Source organism: Panthera tigris, chromosome C1 (genome assembly GCF_018350195.1).
Source record: "Panthera tigris isolate Pti1 chromosome C1, P.tigris_Pti1_mat1.1, whole genome shotgun sequence".
Taxonomy (NCBI): Eukaryota; Metazoa; Chordata; class Mammalia; order Carnivora; family Felidae; genus Panthera; species Panthera tigris.
This window is the reverse complement of record NC_056667.1, coordinates 191,906,541-191,925,657: the sequence shown is the minus strand read 5'-3', so window position 1 is coordinate 191,925,657 and position 19,117 is coordinate 191,906,541. Positions and strand designations below refer to the sequence as shown.

General features: G+C 43.0%; 1 protein-coding gene and 1 non-coding gene across 4 annotated transcripts; one reads left to right on the top strand and one right to left on the bottom strand.

Moving 5' to 3' along the window:
- The first annotated feature begins 249 nt into the window (after nucleotides 1-249).
- IDH1 (isocitrate dehydrogenase (NADP(+)) 1) lies at nucleotides 250-18,687 on the top strand. 3 transcript variants are annotated; one of them, XM_007089925.2, is made up of 10 exons: nucleotides 250-391; nucleotides 1,463-1,528; nucleotides 4,110-4,294; nucleotides 6,915-7,206; nucleotides 9,784-9,889; nucleotides 11,418-11,595; nucleotides 12,618-12,769; nucleotides 14,717-14,857; nucleotides 15,967-16,129; nucleotides 17,745-18,687. In XM_007089925.2, the coding sequence occupies exons 3-10, from the start codon at nucleotides 4,173-4,175 to the stop codon at nucleotides 17,833-17,835; spliced, it is 1,245 nt and encodes a 414-aa protein (XP_007089987.1). In that variant the 5' UTR covers nucleotides 250-391; nucleotides 1,463-1,528; nucleotides 4,110-4,172; the 3' UTR covers nucleotides 17,836-18,687. The 3 variants fall into 3 exon arrangements, with proteins under 3 accessions (XP_007089987.1, XP_042851152.1, XP_007089988.1); XM_007089926.3 differs by lacking the exon at nucleotides 250-391 and adding an exon at nucleotides 1,040-1,293; XM_042995218.1 differs by lacking the exon at nucleotides 4,110-4,294.
- Nucleotides 8,118-8,222, bottom strand: LOC122241647. The gene has a single exon (XR_006221886.1). It is a non-coding gene; the product is annotated as a U6 spliceosomal RNA (small nuclear RNA).
- Nucleotides 18,688-19,117: the final 430 nt, after the last annotated feature.

The following is a 19,117-nucleotide window of genomic DNA, read 5'->3' as shown; positions in this document are numbered from 1 at the left end:
CGTCCTTCCGCGGCCGGGTTCCGGGGCCGAGTCTAGGGGGCGCTGCGACCCCTTCCCACACCGCGATCCTAGAGAAGGCAGCAGCAGATCTCGCCCAGAAGTTCCGGGACCCGGCCCTGCCCACCCAGAGCGATCGGCGCGCGATGATTGGCGGTGTGGAGGGGGCGGGGCTCCGGGAGGGTGGGCTGAGGGGGCGGGCCTGGGAGGGGACAAAAGCGTGTTGGTGCCAAGGCTCCGCCCTGTCGGCCGCCTCCTGGGTTGGTGCGGAGGCGGTGTCAGAAGCCGAAACAGCTGGGGCCCAGCTGGCATTACCAGCGTGGACCCTTGTGAGCTTCAACGTGTGAGTGGCTGTGGCGCCCCCGGCTTATCTCCCGCGTACCTTCTCCTGCAGGTAACCGCAGACTTCGAGGGGCAGCTCGGGCCCCTGGCTTTTGCGGAGAGGCTCTGAGAGCCCGCCAATGGCTGGAGTGGGGAAAAAAGGAAGAAAGCTCAGATCTTGGGTCTGGAGGGAGAAATTTAGCGGCGAGCCCTGGTCGAAAGGAAGCGGGGAAAATCCAGGCTGGGAGTGGGAAAGAGACGTGGGGAGGAGGAAGGTGCTGGATCCCTGTGTATGGGAAAGAGACGTGGGGAAGAAGGTCCTAGATGCCAGAATGTGGAGAAGGCCCGCTCTTGGTCTCGGAAAGGTGAAATTGAGCGGCACAGAGTTGCTTGCAGTGACACAAAGAAGGCCGGGTTTGCATGCAGAAAGGAAAATCGAGAGGTGGGAGAATGCCTGTATGAGTGGAAGACTAAGTTTTGGGTTTAGGGAGAAGAAAACGTGCGGCAGTGGGGAGCTGCATGCAAAGAAAGGTGGAAGCCATGGACTTGGGCGTGTGCAGCGAACTCAGGTGGCTGGAACTAGCAGTGCGGTAGAGTGGAAGCGTCCTCTCGGGGGCGTGGAGGGGGTGGAGTGGAGGTGGAGGAGAGGAGGTGGAGGAGACCCCTCCGCCCCCAAGCGGATCTCCAGTTCCCCCGGCATGCCACTGGCGCCAGAGGTTTAAAGGTTCCTGCGCAGCAGAAGGAAGGGGTGGGCTTGCAGACCTGGAGAGAGGAGCGGAGCGAGCGTGGTTGCAGCCCTCTTGCACAACGGCCACAAGGACGCATGCAGGCCTAGAGCCCGCTGGTCACAGCGTCACCTAAGGACGTGCAAACCCCAAGACCAGCTAACGGACGACGAACCCGGGACGCGCCCACTGACGTGCCCTCCAGTGTGTGGGCAGGCAGAGATATTTGTGCGCTCTTAACCTTTATTTGGTAGGTGCCCGCGCACCTAAAACTGGCCTTTGGTCCACTGGGTACACTCAGCTCTGTACTTTAAACCAGATAAACTGGGCTGTCTGGCCGGTATTAAAAACAGCTAAGTCCTCCTGACAGGCGTATTTTGATCGTTAAGTTTTTCTATTCCTCTTTTGTTTTGTTTTAGGAAATTAACTGCACTCATCTGAGTCTGCAAGATTGAAGGAAGTTGGGGTGATTAGAAGTTGTAAAGGTGAGAATTAGTACTTTCTCCCCTTCTGTACTTCTTGATGTGGCAGTGCTGCATTTAATTGGTCCTGGAGGTCTTGAGTAGGTGGAGGCACTGCAAGGGAATGAGTCAGGGATATTTCCAACAACAAACTGCAACTGCTTCCTTGTTTTCTTTCAGCGCAGCTCTTGTCTGCAAGAGACCATTTTTGGCCGAGAAATTATTGTAGTTCATGAACTCTGCTTTTAAAAAAAAATGTGGCTAAAAATTTGGGGTTGATGAAAAGAAAATTAAGCTCAAGCAACTTTCTCCTTAAACTACTCTGTATTAGTCCAGGTGTATCTTGTGCAATTACACAAGTGTATCAGGAGATGGGAATTCACCTGCTTTCAGAGTCACTAAACTGGCCTGTTGGAAAAGTCCTTCCTTCTGAAGTCAGGGTTTGGGTGGAGAGGGAGAATCTGGGGAGCAAGGGTTAGAGAAATGAATCCATTGGGGCCTGAAGCCTACCCCCATGGAATTTAAGTCTAAAAGAAATAATATCCGACCTTGAAAGAAACAATGGTCTACAAAAAAAACTTTATCTTTTTTTTTTTTTTTTTAAGTTTATGTATTTATTTTGAGAGAGAGAAAGAGAGAACCCCAAGCAGGCTCCACACAGTCAGTGCAGAGCCTGATGTGGGACTGGAACTCACAAACCATGAGATCATGACCTGGGCTGAAATCAAGAGTTGGACACTTAACCTACTGAGCCACGCAGGCACCCCAAAAAGACTTTACTTTTTTAGTTAGGACGTGGTAAAATTTTAATGGATAATGTGAGGAACTCCTGAAATGTTTCAGTTATGCATTATAAGATACAGAAAAATTACTGCAGTAAATGTTTGTTTTGACTGAGAAGGAAGTAGTTTTAAAAATGCAATTACTCAGTATCAAAATTTCAAGGATGCTATATGACCTATCAATTGTATTTGCCATTAAGGAAAAATAGCCAAGTCATAACTCTTATATAATATTATGTAGGAATGTGGCCATGGAACTGTATCAAGACTAAGATAAGTTTGCTGCCTCTTGTTTTGTTTTGTTTTGTTTTAAATACAAGGACAGATGTGACAGTGGGCTCAGCATGACTGAATCATATAAAGCTCCACTGTAAATTACACTTGTAAATTACATGCTGGCAATGTGGAGCCTGCTTGGGATATTCATTCTCTCTCTCTCTCTCTCTCTCTGCCCCTCCCCCACTTGTGCTTTCTCTCTCTCAAAAATAAAGAAACTTAAAAAAAAAAAAAAGGTCAAATTACTTCAGTTCAACTTTGTCAAGTGATACTGCTTATAAGCCCCTTACCTAATAGTTGCTTAAATCAGTTCTCAGGCCTCAGTCTTATTGATAACTTCAGAGGATAAAAGCAATTTTCAGTTATATTGTCCTGGGGAAAGAGTTTCCATTAGAGCATCATGAAAGGGAACAGATACCTACCTGCAGTGGACTCAGGGCCCCTCCTCCTCTCTGGAAACACACCCAGGACACGGTTTTCCGTTAAGCCTCATAGTTTGACTTTTTCCAGAGGGTGTACTCTGTTCCTTCTGGGAATCAGATTAATTTGCATTTGCTACCCTCACATCCCAGGAAGACCTCTCTTCCTGGAAAATTTCCATTTCTCTGTCCCACCTTCTGGCAGCTTAATTTGCCCAGGAACAGTCCAGGAGTTAGGATACTGAGGAACAGGACAGGACATGCTTAGGTCCTGGGCAGCAGCCCTTCTATATACAGATTTTTCTAAATTGAGAAATCACTTCTATATTTAGTGTGACATCCCCAATATCCATTTTGTCTCTAGGAAAACATAATTCCACCAGAAATTTTTCATATTTTACTTTTCGTCTTAAATGTGGTTTATAAGAACTCATTGAATCCCTTCAATCATAGTTGTTTTATTTTGGTTGGTTTGTTTTAGTGTGTATTTATTTGTTTGAGAGCAAGAGAGAGCATGAGCAGGGGAGGGGCAGAGAGAGCGAGAGAGAGAATCCCAAGCAGGTTCTGCACTGTCAACACAGCCCGACATGGGGCTTGATCCCACAAACTATGAGATCATGACCTGAGCCAAAATCAAGAGTCAGACGCTCAACCAACTGAGCCACCCAAGTGCCCCTGTTTTGTTTTGTTTTGTTTTTAAATAAAACAGCCTCTTAAAGGAGGGGAAATACTAGCACCTATCATTTTGCTCATTTTGAGGGTACAGTAAGATGAGAAGTTGGATAGAAGGATTCAACTAGACATGGTATTGCAGAAATAATCTCATTTTATAAGATGACCCATCAGGAGTGGTGATTACATCATTAAGGACATGTTAGAATCTGGTTCCCCCACGCTATAATGGGACAGCCTTGAGAAAGTTCTTTTCCTTCTGTCAAAGTAAATTGGGAAAATAATTTCCAGCTTACAGGGTTGTGAGGGCTGGCTCAAAAACCACACATGAAGCACATAACAGTGCTTTTTACAGAGAACGTGCTGAATTCTAATGGTAAATATATTGTTATAGTTTCTTATGCGGTGTCATGTTTAGGAGTCACCAAAATGTTTGAATTTGTTTTTATACTATAGTGAAATAAACGAGAAGACCTGTGTCCTCTCTTTTGTTCTTCTGAGAGGTTTCTTGAAGTCAAAATGTCTCAAAAAATCCGTGGCGGTTCTGTGGTAGAGATGCAAGGAGATGAAATGACACGAATCATTTGGGAGTTGATTAAAGAAAAACTCATTTTTCCCTACGTGGAACTGGACCTACACAGGTAAATGAATCAGTCTTCCAAGCAGCAAGCTCAGAAAGCATAATCTAAGTGATTTCAGGATATAACTAGCTGTTTCACAGAGCTAGCGCTGTATCTTAGGAATAAAACTTTTGAGGGAGGGATGCCTATGCATGAATCTTCTGTTTTAATTTTAACATATTGCTAGAAAAACTGGACTTGTCATTGTTCCACAGAAGAGAATTGTGGTGGGAACAAAGATTCTCAGCTCTTTCTAAGCCTCTTCTATTTATATAAATCAGTGGTTAAGAGTAGCACTAGGTATCAGTGGAAGGAAAAATAATAGAGGTACATTCTCTACCGAACAGTAAAGTAAATGTAGTTCACACAGTTTTGTCCTTTCTCTCGCTGTTTTCTATCACTCTGCTTAACTAGTCAGTGGACTTCTCCCCCTGTTCATTCCTTGGCTCTTGCCCTTTTCACACAACTGTAGCACAGAAAGAACCCTTGAAATTATCTAACACAACCCCCACCTTTCAGTAGACAATCCCTTAAACCTTTCGTGTTCTAAAGATTTGAGCCTTTGCCCTGTCTTTACCATGTTTGCAAATAGGCATGAAAGTCTCTGTGGAATTCTTTCTGCTTTGTTCCCTGTGATTTTCATAACCTTGCTCATGCTCTGTGTGCATTTGAACAAGGTAGAGACAGAATTTTTCCAACAGGGCCGTGGCTGAAGCCTGGCATGGCAAAATGTTGACCGACACAGTTCAGCCGGACTACTGGCACCTCTAAGTGTGTTTGCGTTGACCCGGAATTATTCATAAGACTGTATCCTGAGGACCTGTTGTTTGCTTAGGTGTAGATACTTCATTCACGTGGTGTCACTAGACACCCTTTTTAATTATTCTAAGCCTCAGGCGTTGATAAGGTCTATATTGCAACCATGAGAAGAAGCAAATACCTGCAGAGGTCCACCAAGCATACAGGAAATGAAGCATAAAAAACATCATCCAAGTGGGTTAAAGAAGCATTTTATGAGCACTCTCCTGTTTCAGGACTTGACATGGCAATAAGTGAATTTGCAGAGTTCTTGCAAATTGTATAATAGCTGCAAAGAAGCTTTAAGCCTCATTAGCCTTAGGGGCATAAGGACTTTTAAAGGACAGTCATTATGGGGGCGCCTGGGTGGCTCAGTTGGTTAAGCATCCAGCTTCGGCTCAGATCTAGCGATTCGTGGGTTCGAGCCCTGCATCAGGCTCTCTGCTGACAGCTCAGAGCCTGGAACCTGCTTCGAATTCCGTGTCTCCCTCTCTCTCTCTGCTCCTCCCCCACTCATACTCTGTCTCTCTCCATCTCTCAAAAATGAATAAACGTTATAAAAAAGTTTTTTTGAGGACAGTCATTATGCCTAGAAGGAAAACAGTGACTAGCTGCAGAGTAAAGAATTTTGGGAGGCTCAAACAAGTTTTAAGTTGTTTCAAAATTGCTATTATTATTACATCATGGGTTCTTTTTGAGGGGAGTGGAGTGATTTGTTTGTTTTGTTTTCTGCAGGCTATACAGGGGTCCAGACCACTTACTCATTCTTTTCTGTTAGAAATATTAAAAGAGAAGCAAAAATTCCACTACTTTGCTGGTAGATGCTGCTGATGAAAAATGGTTCCTATGAACATGAAAAGTGCTGACTGCAGTCCCTAGTTGAGTTAGGATTAGACATTTGTAAACATTCAGCATTTCCTATGCCAGAAGATAAGAGAGTCCATGGATTTGTTAGACTTCCGTGAATTACCCAAGGTCAAAGCAGTTTGGAATAATTTTTATTTGGAAATACCTTAAGATTGCTACCTTGGCGTTTACACTGTAAGTTGGGATAGCTAAGGAAAGGAAAACAAAAACTAAAAGGAACTGTAAAACAAAGTGTTAATGGTTTCACAAGTTCTGAAAGCTGAAAAACGTTTTTAAAGCCTCAGAAAACAACACGAATTGTTATGTCACCGTTTTGTCTCTCCTGTTTTTGACAAACTGTTTCATACTTTAGATAAGCCTTTGATTGTTCTCTGTGCCTGATGAACAATCAGCACTCTTTCCAGTTCTGAATAACCTGCGGCCTGGGAGTTGGTGTATATTAAGCTATAACTCTCTGAGTGAGCTGTCACATGTATAGCTCCCAGCACTTGAATACAAAAAATCCTTTAAACCCTCTGACCCCTTTATTTGACACACAATATTTACCAAGGAAAAAATAAGGTGCTTAGGCTTCTGTTTTTATGCTAATTTTATGGAAGGAAGTCTGCTCCAGTGCTATTATTGCCTCTTTATGGTAAAGAGCACACAAAAGGCCAGAGCACAATGGTTTCTATTCAGGTGCCTTCTAGACGTCTTCCCACACCACAGGCAGGTGAGGCCCAGAGTCTTAGCCTCTGTTTGTGCTTTGTTTGGTTGACAACCATCTTCTGTGTCCAGAGTGCACTGACCCAAAAGTCGGCAGATTTGGGTGTGTTTTGAGCCATCACGTTCTGCGGGGCAGGCTCCGCGTGCCATCACCATGCATAGAATGGTGCGTGGTGGTAGAATGGTAACTAATGAGTTACCGTAGACCATAGTACCTCCATCACTCATCAGTTTGCCTGGAGAGTTATACTTCACGGTTTTTCCCTCCCAGCTATGATTTAGGCATAGAGAATCGCGATGCCACCGGTGACCAGGTCACCAAGGATGCTGCAGAAGCTATAAAGAAGTACAACGTTGGGGTCAAATGTGCTACCATCACCCCCGATGAGAAGAGGGTTGAGGAGTTCAAGTTGAAGCAAATGTGGAAGTCACCAAATGGCACCATCCGAAATATTCTGGGCGGCACTGTCTTCAGGGAAGCTATCATCTGCAAAAATATCCCCCGTCTTGTGAGCGGTTGGGTAAAACCTATCATCATAGGTCGTCATGCTTATGGGGATCAAGTAAGTCATGTTGGCATGATTTGGTTTTCCATGCTTTTTTTTTTCCTGACCTGTGGCTGCCTAGAAGTTCTGGTTTTCTGTTTTATTCTTTTGGTGTCTACTCCCTTTAAGCGAGATGCCAAATTGAGAAATGTGTATGTGTATATCTGTATATTTAGGCATATTTAGGTATACCTAAATATAGATAAACTTACAGATAGGTACCTGTGTCAACACAAGTGATTTTTTTTCAGATGGGTTTTTTTCTTCCTGTATCTGTTTTTGCACTTAAACTGTATTATATTGCCATTTTTGTGTCCTTTCCCATGGTTCAACCAGTTTAGTCGTCCTTCGCCCTGCTATGCAATAAGATCCCTTTCTGGGTTTTTCAGTTTTCGTTTTGTTTTGCTTTTTAAACAAATGTGGTTTTTTTGTTTTAATTCCAGTGCATGAGTTTTACCCTACACCAACTGAATCAGAATTCCATGGGCTTCAGGCATTTTAAAGCTCCCAGGCGATTCCAGAAGGCAGGCAGGGTTGAGAACCACCAAAGATTGTACTGAACATGACTTTATACATAAAAAGAAAACTGATGCAGTAGTTGAAAGCATTCTCTTTAAAATATTCCTTTTCCTACAGGGGGGACAAAAAAAAAGTATAGTTTCTGTACTTTCACACAAGTCGGCTCATTGCCAAGTTAAACAGAAAAATTGCCAACTGAACAAACACGGTGCTGAAAGAGAGGTTTCAGTCTTTCATAAAAAGCAGCTTAATGTCTTTTTTTTTTTTAGCTTTATTTATTTATGTTGTTGTTGTTGTTGTTGTTTTAAATTTACATCCAATTAGTTAGCATATCGTGCAACAATGATTTCAGGAGTCGATTCCTTAGTGCCCCTTACCCATTTAGCCCATTCCCCTCCAGAAACCCTCTGTAAAAATATGGAAGCTTCACGAATTTGTGCGTCATCCTCGCGCAGGGGCCAGGCTAATCTTCTCCGTATCGTTCCAATTTTAGTATACGTACTGCCGAAACAGGCACAGCTTATGTCTTGAAAGAGCCTTTCAAACAAGAACCTCTAACACTGAGATCCAGAGGCTTCGACATAGCCATTCTCAAAAGCAGTGTGGCCAGGGCTGACCACTCTGTTCCTGGGGACAGAGTCACTGGGTCAGTCCTTGAGGGTCAGTTCACTCTGCTCCACCCTGTGGTTCAAACTACCCCTTCGTCCTGGCCACACCTTTCACAGGTCCCTCTGGAGACCCCGGAGAGAAAATGTAGACCGCAGCGCTACAAACTCACCAATCCTGGGAATACTGCTCTTAAGTTCTTCTGATCGCAGTGGTGTCTTTTTCATCTCCCCCATCCCCCTCCTCCCGCCTGTCTGAATTGTTTTGGTATCAGTCACTTGGAAGAATGGTCATTCTCTATTAAAGTCCAGATTGAAAATTCTAAGCCTCAGGTTGATTCAACCCTAATCATTTAACTGTACATAAACCTCTACAAAGTATCCGTGGTGCTTTGGTGCCTCCATGTCTTCCTTTTGAGAAATGGGAATAAATGACCACCCATAGGGAAGGACTTTACATGGCAGAAACACACTCTCGGTAGAAAAGATATTTACAGCTCTTCTACCAGCTGTTGTCAGTGTTACTCTATACAAACATAAGTAAGTAGGGTTGACTGGTACCTGACTGTGAAACTATTCTAATTTAAATCATCAAAGAGGGTACAGTGCAGCAAAAGTTGACAGATGCCCAGTATGGGCTGGGCACGTGTTTCCCTAGAGTAGCTCACTCTGGTGAGCAAGATGACTGTCCTCGTAAGGTCCTTTCCTAAGGGCCACCAAAGTGTCACAGCTACTTCCGCAATCACTGCTGCTTTTGGATAAATCCTGGACTGGTGTTGGTAGTAATAACAACCATGAATTATAGTAGACTGAGTCCTGTGGGTCTAAGAATCGGATCCCAAGTCTTTAGACCCTAGATGTGTTAGATGTGTTCTCTCTACCATATCACAGTTCCTTCCTTGTAGGACCAATGTAATACTCAGATGAAATGAGATGATTGTAGTCAGTCACTTAAAGCGCCTGTCGTATAGTGAGGACAAAGCATTAGCTGTGTCTCACCACCATCAATGTTGTAGCTAGTGTGCTGTCACCCCCCCTGTGGGAAGACTTCCCTGACCTCCAGGTCATGGTCATTTCTCTCTCTCTGTCATCATGTTGCATTTCTTATCTAAGTCCCTTTTCTGCCATTTGAAAGCTCTTATGTTGCTTCTCACTTTCGTATGTCTTTGTTGGGTTATAAGCTTCCTAAGAGAAACTGCTTGATGTTATTCTCTTTTTATCAATGCTCAGAAAACTGCCCTGTACATGGTAGGCAGCCAGTAAATACTGGTTTTCAACGTACGCTAGGATTAACTTGCTTTGGGAAAGCTCTGGACCTTTTTTTCCCCATCTCTCAAATATATGAAGGTTGAGCCACACTGCCCTTTTTGCCCAGGTATCTTCCAGCTCTGTATTCTGTGATTTTTGTTTTTCTTAACAATTCTTGAAATGCTATTTTATTTTCTTTATACCTTTTCCACCCCCTTCACAGTATAGAGCCACTGATTTTGTCGTTCCTGGGCCTGGAAAAGTAGAGATAACCTACACGTCAAGTGATGGATCCAAAAAAATGACATACCTGGTACATAACTTTGAAGGTAGGTCCGTAGCGAGCTCCCTCTTTTAATTTTTTACAGATCATTTAGACAATGTCATTGCTGTTCCTTAAAACTTAGTTATGTGGCTGCCAAAAATACAACCTGGAATCTACGACATTTCTATAGGACCCAAAATCTAGCATGGAGAAGTAATTGACTTCCGTGCCTTCCCATGGTGTGGAATAAAGACACAAGAGAGACTAGCCACTTAATTGGAAACGCATGTGGGCAAAGACAGGTAGATACTTGCACTTCTCTTAAAACATGGAGGGAAGGTTGGCAGGAATCTGTTGTGCATAAATTGTATGAATCAGACATTAATAATCCCATGTCACCTATCATGTAATCTGCCTGTTTGCTCTGGTAGGGTTTGTATTGAAAATGGTTGCGTTATAGATGTGCTGAATTTTCTTCTTGGTCCGAGTATTTATCCGGTTTAAGTGAACGTTTGTCTTTTGCCTTTTCTTGCCCACCTGCTGTCTCAAAGGTTCGTTATGGCAAATGCCACCCAAAGTTTGCTGAAAGAACAGAGAACCCTCTTTATCCACTATTGAAGTTGTTGAAAGCACTCACACAAACAAAAGCTCAAAGCCTACTTAACCTGTGTTCTTGTTGCCTCCTCTAAATAATATCATTTTAATAGAATCTAGTCCTGCAGGATTTGGCCTTGCACATTTTGAGGCTAAATTGGCCCTGGGCAGTGGCACAGATTCAAGTTCTAAATTTCCGGTAATTACAGAGTTCAACTAATAAAGAGTTGTGAAACACTAGTGGTTACATGTAACATAATTATTTCTGCCAGTGGGGTATGAATCTTCAGTGTCCTCCAGGAAATTAGGAGAATTCTCATTCAGTATTTGAAATGCAAATTTTTTTCAATGGCTGAGGATGGAGCACACACTTAGAGTTTAAAACACATGAAATTTTAAAAGTGTGAAACGCAGGGGCACCTGGATGGCTCAGTCAGTTAAGCATCTGACCCTTGATTTCGTCCCAGGTCATGATCTCACGGTTCGTGAGTTTCAGCCCTACATCAGGCTCTGCACTGTCAGTGCTTGGGATTCTCTCTCTCTCTCTCTCTCTCTCTCTCTCTCTCTCTCTGCCCCTCCCCTGCTCATGCTCCCTCTCTCTCTTTCTCTCTCTCAAAATAAATAAACTTAAAAAAATAATAAAAGTGTGAAAGACAGCCTAGATATTCACCCCCTCTTGAGTGTATTTCTGGTTCATATCAGTAGTTTTTCGTATCTTGATATCTTCAGGATCCTATAGACCATGTTTTTCTCTCTTCTATTGCCCTTTCAAAACAAGTTAGAATGTCCTTACTGAGAGGTGACTTTGTTCCAATCACTTGCCCCAGGAACTCATGGAATATTCACGTTTGAAGCCTGGCTGGGACTTTTGGAAGCCTGGGCCCAGACACGGGAGCTGGGGGTTGGGTGCTTGGGTGGTGGTAGGTGGATTTGGACTTGTTACAACTCTACCCCATTTACCCTTCTCCTTTCTCCTCTCATTGGTGTCCCCCCAACAGAAGGTGGTGGTGTTGCCATGGGGATGTACAATCAAGATAAGTCGATTGAAGATTTTGCACACAGTTCTTTCCAGATGGCTCTGTCTAAGAGTTGGCCTTTGTATCTGAGCACCAAAAACACTATTCTGAAGAAATATGATGGACGTTTTAAAGACATCTTTCAGGAAATATATGACAAGTAACTACAGTTCTTTCCTTTTTTCCTTTTTCTACAATAAGCTGGCATTTGTAGTATAGAATTTGCATCCTTATCCCTTTGATTCTGGGACAAATGGAATGAAAACCATCTCTGTCTCATAAAGTTAAGGGCAAAACTAAGATTTAACAGACATGAAACAAAAGCACTTCTGAGTTGCTTTTACAAGGTAAATGTTTTCAAATAAGGGTCCCACATTTATTTTTTTCAGAGCCAGAATTGTTTAATATTTGAATGCAGGTGCCCTGTGACTGATAGAAAGTTCTAATTTTTCGGGGCACCTGGCTGGCTCAGTTGGTGGAGCCTGCAACTCTTGAACTCGGGATTGAGTTCAATCTCCATGTTGGGTGTAGAGATTACTCAAAAATAAAATCTTTAAAAAAAAGAAAGAAAGAAAATTCTGATTTTTCAAATATATGAGTTTCTAAGTTGGGCACATTTTCACTCTTTCTGAAGCCTGTTGTGATTTAGAACTCTGCGGGGGCTATTTGAACTCAAGTCTATTTTTATAACAGCTTCAGGTTCAACAACACGGGAGCATGTGTTAACTTTTAAGATGGCACAACTCCCTTTCAGGTGCGCGTGTTGAGGCCAGGGCTTGGATTTTAGGTATCTTTCTTAAGACATCTTAATTCCTCTTCTGCTACCCATCCATACCAACTCCAGGAGCTGTCCTAGTTTCCCGAGAGATACATTATTACATTCTTAAAGTAAGCTATGTCTCTAGAATCTGATCAGCAGTGTAGTGAAAACTAAAAATAATGCTGGGGACATTCTCACATCTCTGCAAAGGAGGTGAAATTGCTCTGACAGGCAGGGGACTTGGGGGATCACAGCTAGAAAATGGGCAGGATTTGAGCTTAGGTCTATCAGCTTCTCAAGTCTGTGCTGCTGCCACTAAAAAATGCTGCTTCTAGCCCCATCCCCACCCCCTTCGGAGAAGCAGGTGCTGTCCCTACCAAAACCAGTTCCTTTTTAATTCCCTTTTCTCTTTTGCTTCTTAGGCAGTACAAATCCCAATTCGAAGCCCAAAATATTTGGTATGAGCATAGGCTCATTGATGACATGGTGGCCCAAGCTATGAAATCCGAGGGGGGCTTCATCTGGGCCTGTAAGAACTATGACGGCGATGTGCAGTCGGACTCCGTGGCCCAAGGTAAGGAGCTGAGGGACCAAGTAGAGGTGGAACTCAGCCTGCATCACGTTGGTCATGCAGGATAGTTCTCTAGTTCGCAGCCCATTGTTTGTAAAATCACAAAGTGTCAGCAGTGCAGGCCATTCTGTTCCATCTTCTCAGCTGACACAAGGAATTGAGCAGAGAAGCCCCCGGGCTGTTCACAGAAATTCCAAGAACCGGGGGCTCCATGCCAGAGGGAAGGGCCAGATCGGCAGAAACTCTCTCTGGTGGAAACTCTCTCTGCCCCGATTGCTTCAGTACCAAGTTGCCCTTCAATTTCAGTTACCCATGGCAAACTCGAATCTTCCCTGATAAATGGTGTGTTAACCTTAATTATGTTTGCTTTTCCCCAGGAAGTGCTACTTTTTCTTTTCTCTTATGAAAAGTTAAGTATCTCCTACCAGTTTGAAAATCAGTAGATGAACCCAGTTAAAGAGAAGTTTGATGTCCGATAAATGACTTAGACGACTCTCTTTACTCTCCTTCTGTTTCTCCACATCCTCCTAATCCTTTGTGCTGAGTACATAGAGGAAGGAGTGGTGCTTTACGAGGCTTCCACGGTGGATAAAGGAAACTGTTCCTTGTTTTTTTGGATTTCTTGGAAAGGGACCCAAATCTCTCCACTGTTTCTAAATGTCCTTGTAGCAGCGAAGAGTGTCTCTGGAGGGATGTTATCAAGATATTTCAAAGGACTTTGGAATAGGACTTCTGAAGTGTATTGTCCATTAATGCACTGATGAGATACCTGGAGCAGAGCCTATAGATAAATGAGACCTCAGTGCAGCTGAACAGTCAAAAGGCAGCAAGGCCGTCCTCACGTGCATTCTTTTCTAGAGTATGAACTACTTTGGACTCACACCATTTCTTGTCCCCAGTTTTGACAGTGGTATTGAGTGTCTCCTAGTATTAAAGATCGACAGACTCACTATGGATATGGTTCCTGACCTTCTCCAACCAATAAACATTTGAGAGTCTACTAAAGCCTCAGACCAACACAATGATATGAAAGGAGCTACTAATCCCTTGCAGAAGTTTGTAACGATACTCAAAGATGAGTTTAAAAGAAAACAAACAAGCAAACAAAACCACTGTTTGTTTATGTACTGTCAAGCCAGAAAACAAAAGTAACAGCCTATGATACATTTGCATTATTAACTCTACAGAGGCTATTGGGAGGTAGCAAAAATGGAGAAAAATATTCTTTGAATTCAAGGGTAAAAAAAAATGAATAAAAGATGGAAAATCAATTTTCTGGACTTAAAAGTGGCAATGTCCTTCTCTGACAGAATAGGACTGTTTGTGGGGCTGTTACAGACAGCAAGGGCAAGAGGGATGTGCTTGGATCATCTCATCCTGTTTTCAACCTGCTGTTCTTTCCAGTCTCAGTGAATCTGAGCAGAAAGATGGCAGGACACAAATCCCATTAATCTTTATTTTCCCAGAACAGCAGAGCATCTGCACATACGAATAGCAGCAATATACTGAGAGCTCTTACTCTGTGGCAGGTACTATTCTAAGGAATGTTAATATATAGTCTTTTCACATATATTCACAAATATATGTATATTCATCTAATTCTCACAACAACCCGATGAAGGAGGTGCTTTTATTCCCATTTTACAGATAAGAAAATCAAGCCCCAGTAGCGAGGAAGTCCCAGCACTAGGGTGCAGTATAAGCAGGTGGACCCTGAGCTCTCCATCATGGGGCAGGTGCTTCTGAGATAGATAAGTGAGGAAGAAATGCAGCCCCTCCAGACTCCCTGATCCTGGGGTGTGGAGCAGAGACCATCTTTCTGAAAGGCAGAAGGATCGGTGATGACTACACATGCTTATGTTTATTTGGTTTGCTGAGACCTCTCCTCTCCGAGAGACCCAGTGTTCTTCTCACACTTGTACCCAGTACTTCACGCTCTGCCGCATACAGGTTATGGCTCCCTTGGCATGATGACCAGCGTGCTGGTTTGTCCAGACGGCAAGACAGTGGAAGCAGAGGCTGCCCATGGGACTGTAACACGTCACTACCGCATGTATCAGAAAGGACAAGAGACGTCCACCAATCCCATTGGTAAGATAGTGTTTTCTGCTACGTTGATTTCCAGCCAGCGAGTGGAGATCTCTAAAGGAAATCAGACATGTTCCTTTGGCTACCCAATGCTTTGTATATAAAGTCCTCACCAAGCATCGGGTCTGTTCTAATAAGAGCTGTTTGAATGTACTATTTTTTTTTTTAATTTATTTATTTATTTTGAGAGAGAGGCAGGGAGGTGGGGGTGGGGAAGAGAACCCTAAGCAGGATCCACACTGTCAGGACAGAGCCCGGTACGGGGCTCAATCTCACAAACCTGACCTGAGCCAAAATCAAGAGCTGGGCACTTAACCGACTGAGTCACCCAGGCTCCCATGAATGTGCTTCTTGAAATATACACAATGTAGTATATGCTTTTCCGTTTTGTGGTAGAATGTACATTACAGAGAAGAATGTTGTCAGCAAGCATTTTCCTTTTCCTTTGGTACAGCGAAACGTCCCAGATGGCTAAGAATCTAAAAGTCACACAGATAGATCCTTCTAACTGGGTTTCAAGGGCAGCACTTTCAAAAGAGATTACAACTTGGAAAGAGGAAGGGAGGCCAACATAGACAAGAGAGAGAAGAGATTGTGACCTATTCCAAATTAGTAAATCCCTTAAGCTTCAAGTGCTACAAGCACACTGTGAAAATGTGCTTTAAGGCTCTAACAAAACCCAAGACATCTCCTCTACAAAAAGACAGGCATTTTTTAAAGTTTCTATTCAGTAAAATATTTCCAATTCTTTTTTTTTTTAATGCTTATTTTTGAGAGAGATGGGGAGACTGAGCACGAGCCGGGAAGGGCAGAGAGAGAGGGAGACACAGAATCCGAAGCAGGCTCCAAGTCTCTCAGCCCAACGCAGGCCTCAAAATCATGAACCACAAGATCATTACCTAAGCTGAGGTTGGGTGCTTAACCGACTGAGCCACCCAGGCACCCCAAAATATTTCCAATTCTTATAAAACTTATAGCCTATGTGGATAACATCTAATGGAATCAGTCACCTAAACAAAAAGAAAAAATAATTGTTCTGTTTTTGAGAACTGTGAAACATTTGGGAATCCCTCTTGGTCTGGTCTGAGTGCTGTTTTGTTTTGCTTTTTTAGCTTCCATTTTTGCCTGGACCAGAGGATTAGCCCACAGAGCTAAGCTTGATAACAATAAAGAGCTCAGCTTCTTTGCAAAGGCTTTGGAAGAAGTCTGTATTGAGACCATTGAGGCTGGCTTCATGACCAAGGACTTGGCTGCTTGTATTAAAGGTTTGCCCAAGTAAGTATGAGATTCCCTGAGCCCCGTGGCCAAATTACCACTTATCTTTATTGGGCTCAAAAACATCAGTGCTTTTCAGAAATATACAAATTGTTATTTACTACCTAGTTCAGAGGTCAACAGAAACTATATGTAAAGTGTCTACCATAAGCATTTCAGACTTTGTGGAACATAGAGCCTTTTCAAAACTATACAGCTATTGAACTTTGCCACTGTGGAAGGAAAACAGTCACCAATGACACAGAAGCTAATGGATGTGGCAGTGTTCCAATTAAACTATGTACAAAACCAGGCTGTATCCTGGATTGAGTCCATGAGCCAAACTGCAGTTTGCTGACCTCTGATCTAGTTGACAGTTATTGGATGACAAGGTTCCGTTTTTATTTAACAAGAAAGTATAGGCGGTTGAAAGAAAGGGACCTCCAAGGCTATTGTTTTCTTCAATTTACAGATAAGAAAAGTAACAGCACAAGTATTAGATGCCCACTGGTCATAGTCCCTTTCATAATTATCTATAACCAACAGTCAGATATTCAAGGTCTATGTATTGCCCAGGATTTTTCTGAGAACATGGTAACCCATATCCCCTCTGGATTGGCTGCTAATCAGAGAAACCTCTCCCTCAGAGTTGCTCACTATGACTCACTTCAAGAAACCCTACTAAAATTTAGCACCCATTTCATGTCCCCAGCATGCATGCTCAGAGATCTCAGTTCAGGTCAGTATACCTCAGTGATGGAGATTCACTCAGTCACTACTTCTTTCCTAAATTTCCAGCAGGAAGACAGTGTTCCAAATGTTCTTATCAGTTTGTTACCTTTGTAGCCTACTTGAAAAAAAATTTTTTTTAATCTTTATTTTTGAGAGAGGGATAGAGAAAGTGCGAGCCGGGGGAGGAACAGAGAGAGAGGGAGGCACAGAATCCAAAGCAGACTCCGGCTCTGAGCTGTCAGCACAGGGCTCGAGACGGGCCTCGAACTCACGAACCGCGAGTTCATGACCTGAGCCGAAGTCAGATGCTTAACTGACTGAGCCACGCAGGCGCCCCATCTTTGTAGCCTATTCAAATAGGCACCTATCAGCATGGTTATGTTAGCCAGTCCCTTATATATACATTGTTTTTAAGTAAGACAATGATAAAAATAAGAGCGTTAAACCTTTTTTCAGGACATGTAACAATTTGTGGGAATGTAGATAAAAGCATGGCTGTACGCTGAATAGGTTTTATTCTTTTTAAGGAGGCTCATGCCTTATCCAGTAAGTGACTGCGGCCAGTGGTTTTGTTATTTTTAAGAAGAGGAATAACAAGTGGGATGATTTCGGTCTCCCAAGCATTAGTCTGAACTGAACCTCTCTGATAGTTTCACCCCCAAAGACTCAGGGCAAGAGACATCCTATGAAGGTGCGTGCGGGCCTGCTGTCTATAGCCTGGGTCAGCCCCATCTGCCTTGGGCACAGTCATCAGCCAGACATTTATAGCTTGTTAACATTAAATAGTTTTCTTCTAGACATAAATAAAATGTCACCTACGTAGCATTTCTAGGACTTTTCCTCTACTTGCTCCCAGATCACAGACCAACTAATTAACCTTCTTTTCTTTTTCCTCCTTTATTAGCGTGCAGCGTTCTGACTACTTGAATACGTTTGAGTTCATGGACAAACTCGGAGAAAACTTGAATATAAAACTAGCTCAGGCCAAACTTTAAGGCCGTCCCTCACCTAAGGAGGATATGTGTTTTTTTGGTAACTAGGTCCACTGGTTTACATTTTCCTGTATAACACTCAAGGGTAAAGGTAAAATCAATTTTGTAATTTGTTTAGAAGCCAGAGTGTATCTTTTCTATAAGTTTACAGCCTTTTTCTTACACATATGGTTAGGCCACCCTCGTGAACGTGGCAGGGGACTTTTTTAAATTTTATTTTCTACTAGTAGCCTAGGAATTACTTTAATACTCATTTGTACTCATTGTCACTTTTTCTCATGTTCCCATACAAATGACCAAAATGAAGAGTGCTTGAAAGGGTAACCTCTAGTCACAGTATCGTTCCCTAAAACATATGTGAAGTAAAAATTCACTCCCTTCCCCACTCTCCGTGGCCCGGGCGCTGGGTGGTTTTGGTGTATCAGATGTCCCATTACGGGAGGTAGAGCTGTTATGTTAAACTTGCCTGTAATTTGGGACGAAGAGCATAGGTGTGACTAAAACGTGTTGGAGATGCCGCAGTCACTTTTGTAATGAGCTCTTCTTGAATGTTTGGAAAAAGCTAAATATTTTTGAGGCCACCGGAGCATTTGTAATCCAAAATAAATACTACCTGGGGGTTGTCCCCTGTGTTTGTCTCATCCTCCCAGCCTTGTGTGGCCTGAGTATTCTGCCACCCTGAGCAGCGTATTTCTTCCAAGTGCAATAATGCAAACTGTACCTTTTTTGGACTTCTGTTGGCCTGTTTTATTTCCCTTCTATAAAATGTGATTTTTCAGAAGTTGATTATTAAACACTATTCTAGTCTGTTCTTCATCTGAACTGTTAATGTTAATTAAAATCAAGTGCTAATGACTAGTCTTGGGTTTTTATTTATCGAGTATATTTTAGGTACCAGGCACCGTGCTAAGTCCTAGGCACAGGAATTCGATCTTAAAAAGTCTCTGCCCTGAAAGAGTTTACTGTGGGGAAAATGGGTATGTGAACAGGAAGAGGTAGATCCTACCGTGAAGGGGAAAGAAGACCAAAGACAGAACAAAGGGGTAACTGGAATATTAGGGAATCAAGTCTGGGCACATGGTAAGGAGTATGGGTATGATCATGTAAGTTAATAGGAAGACAGAGAGGGACATGATCATATTTTAATTAAAAAAATAGCACAGCTTTTATGAAGAACGGATAGTAGTGGAAGAGGGAGTGGTGGCCACAATCAAGGAAGGCAGGCCAGTTGTAAGGGTATTGTAATACTTCAGGTGGGAAGTGATGAGGTTCTGAACTGGGGCAA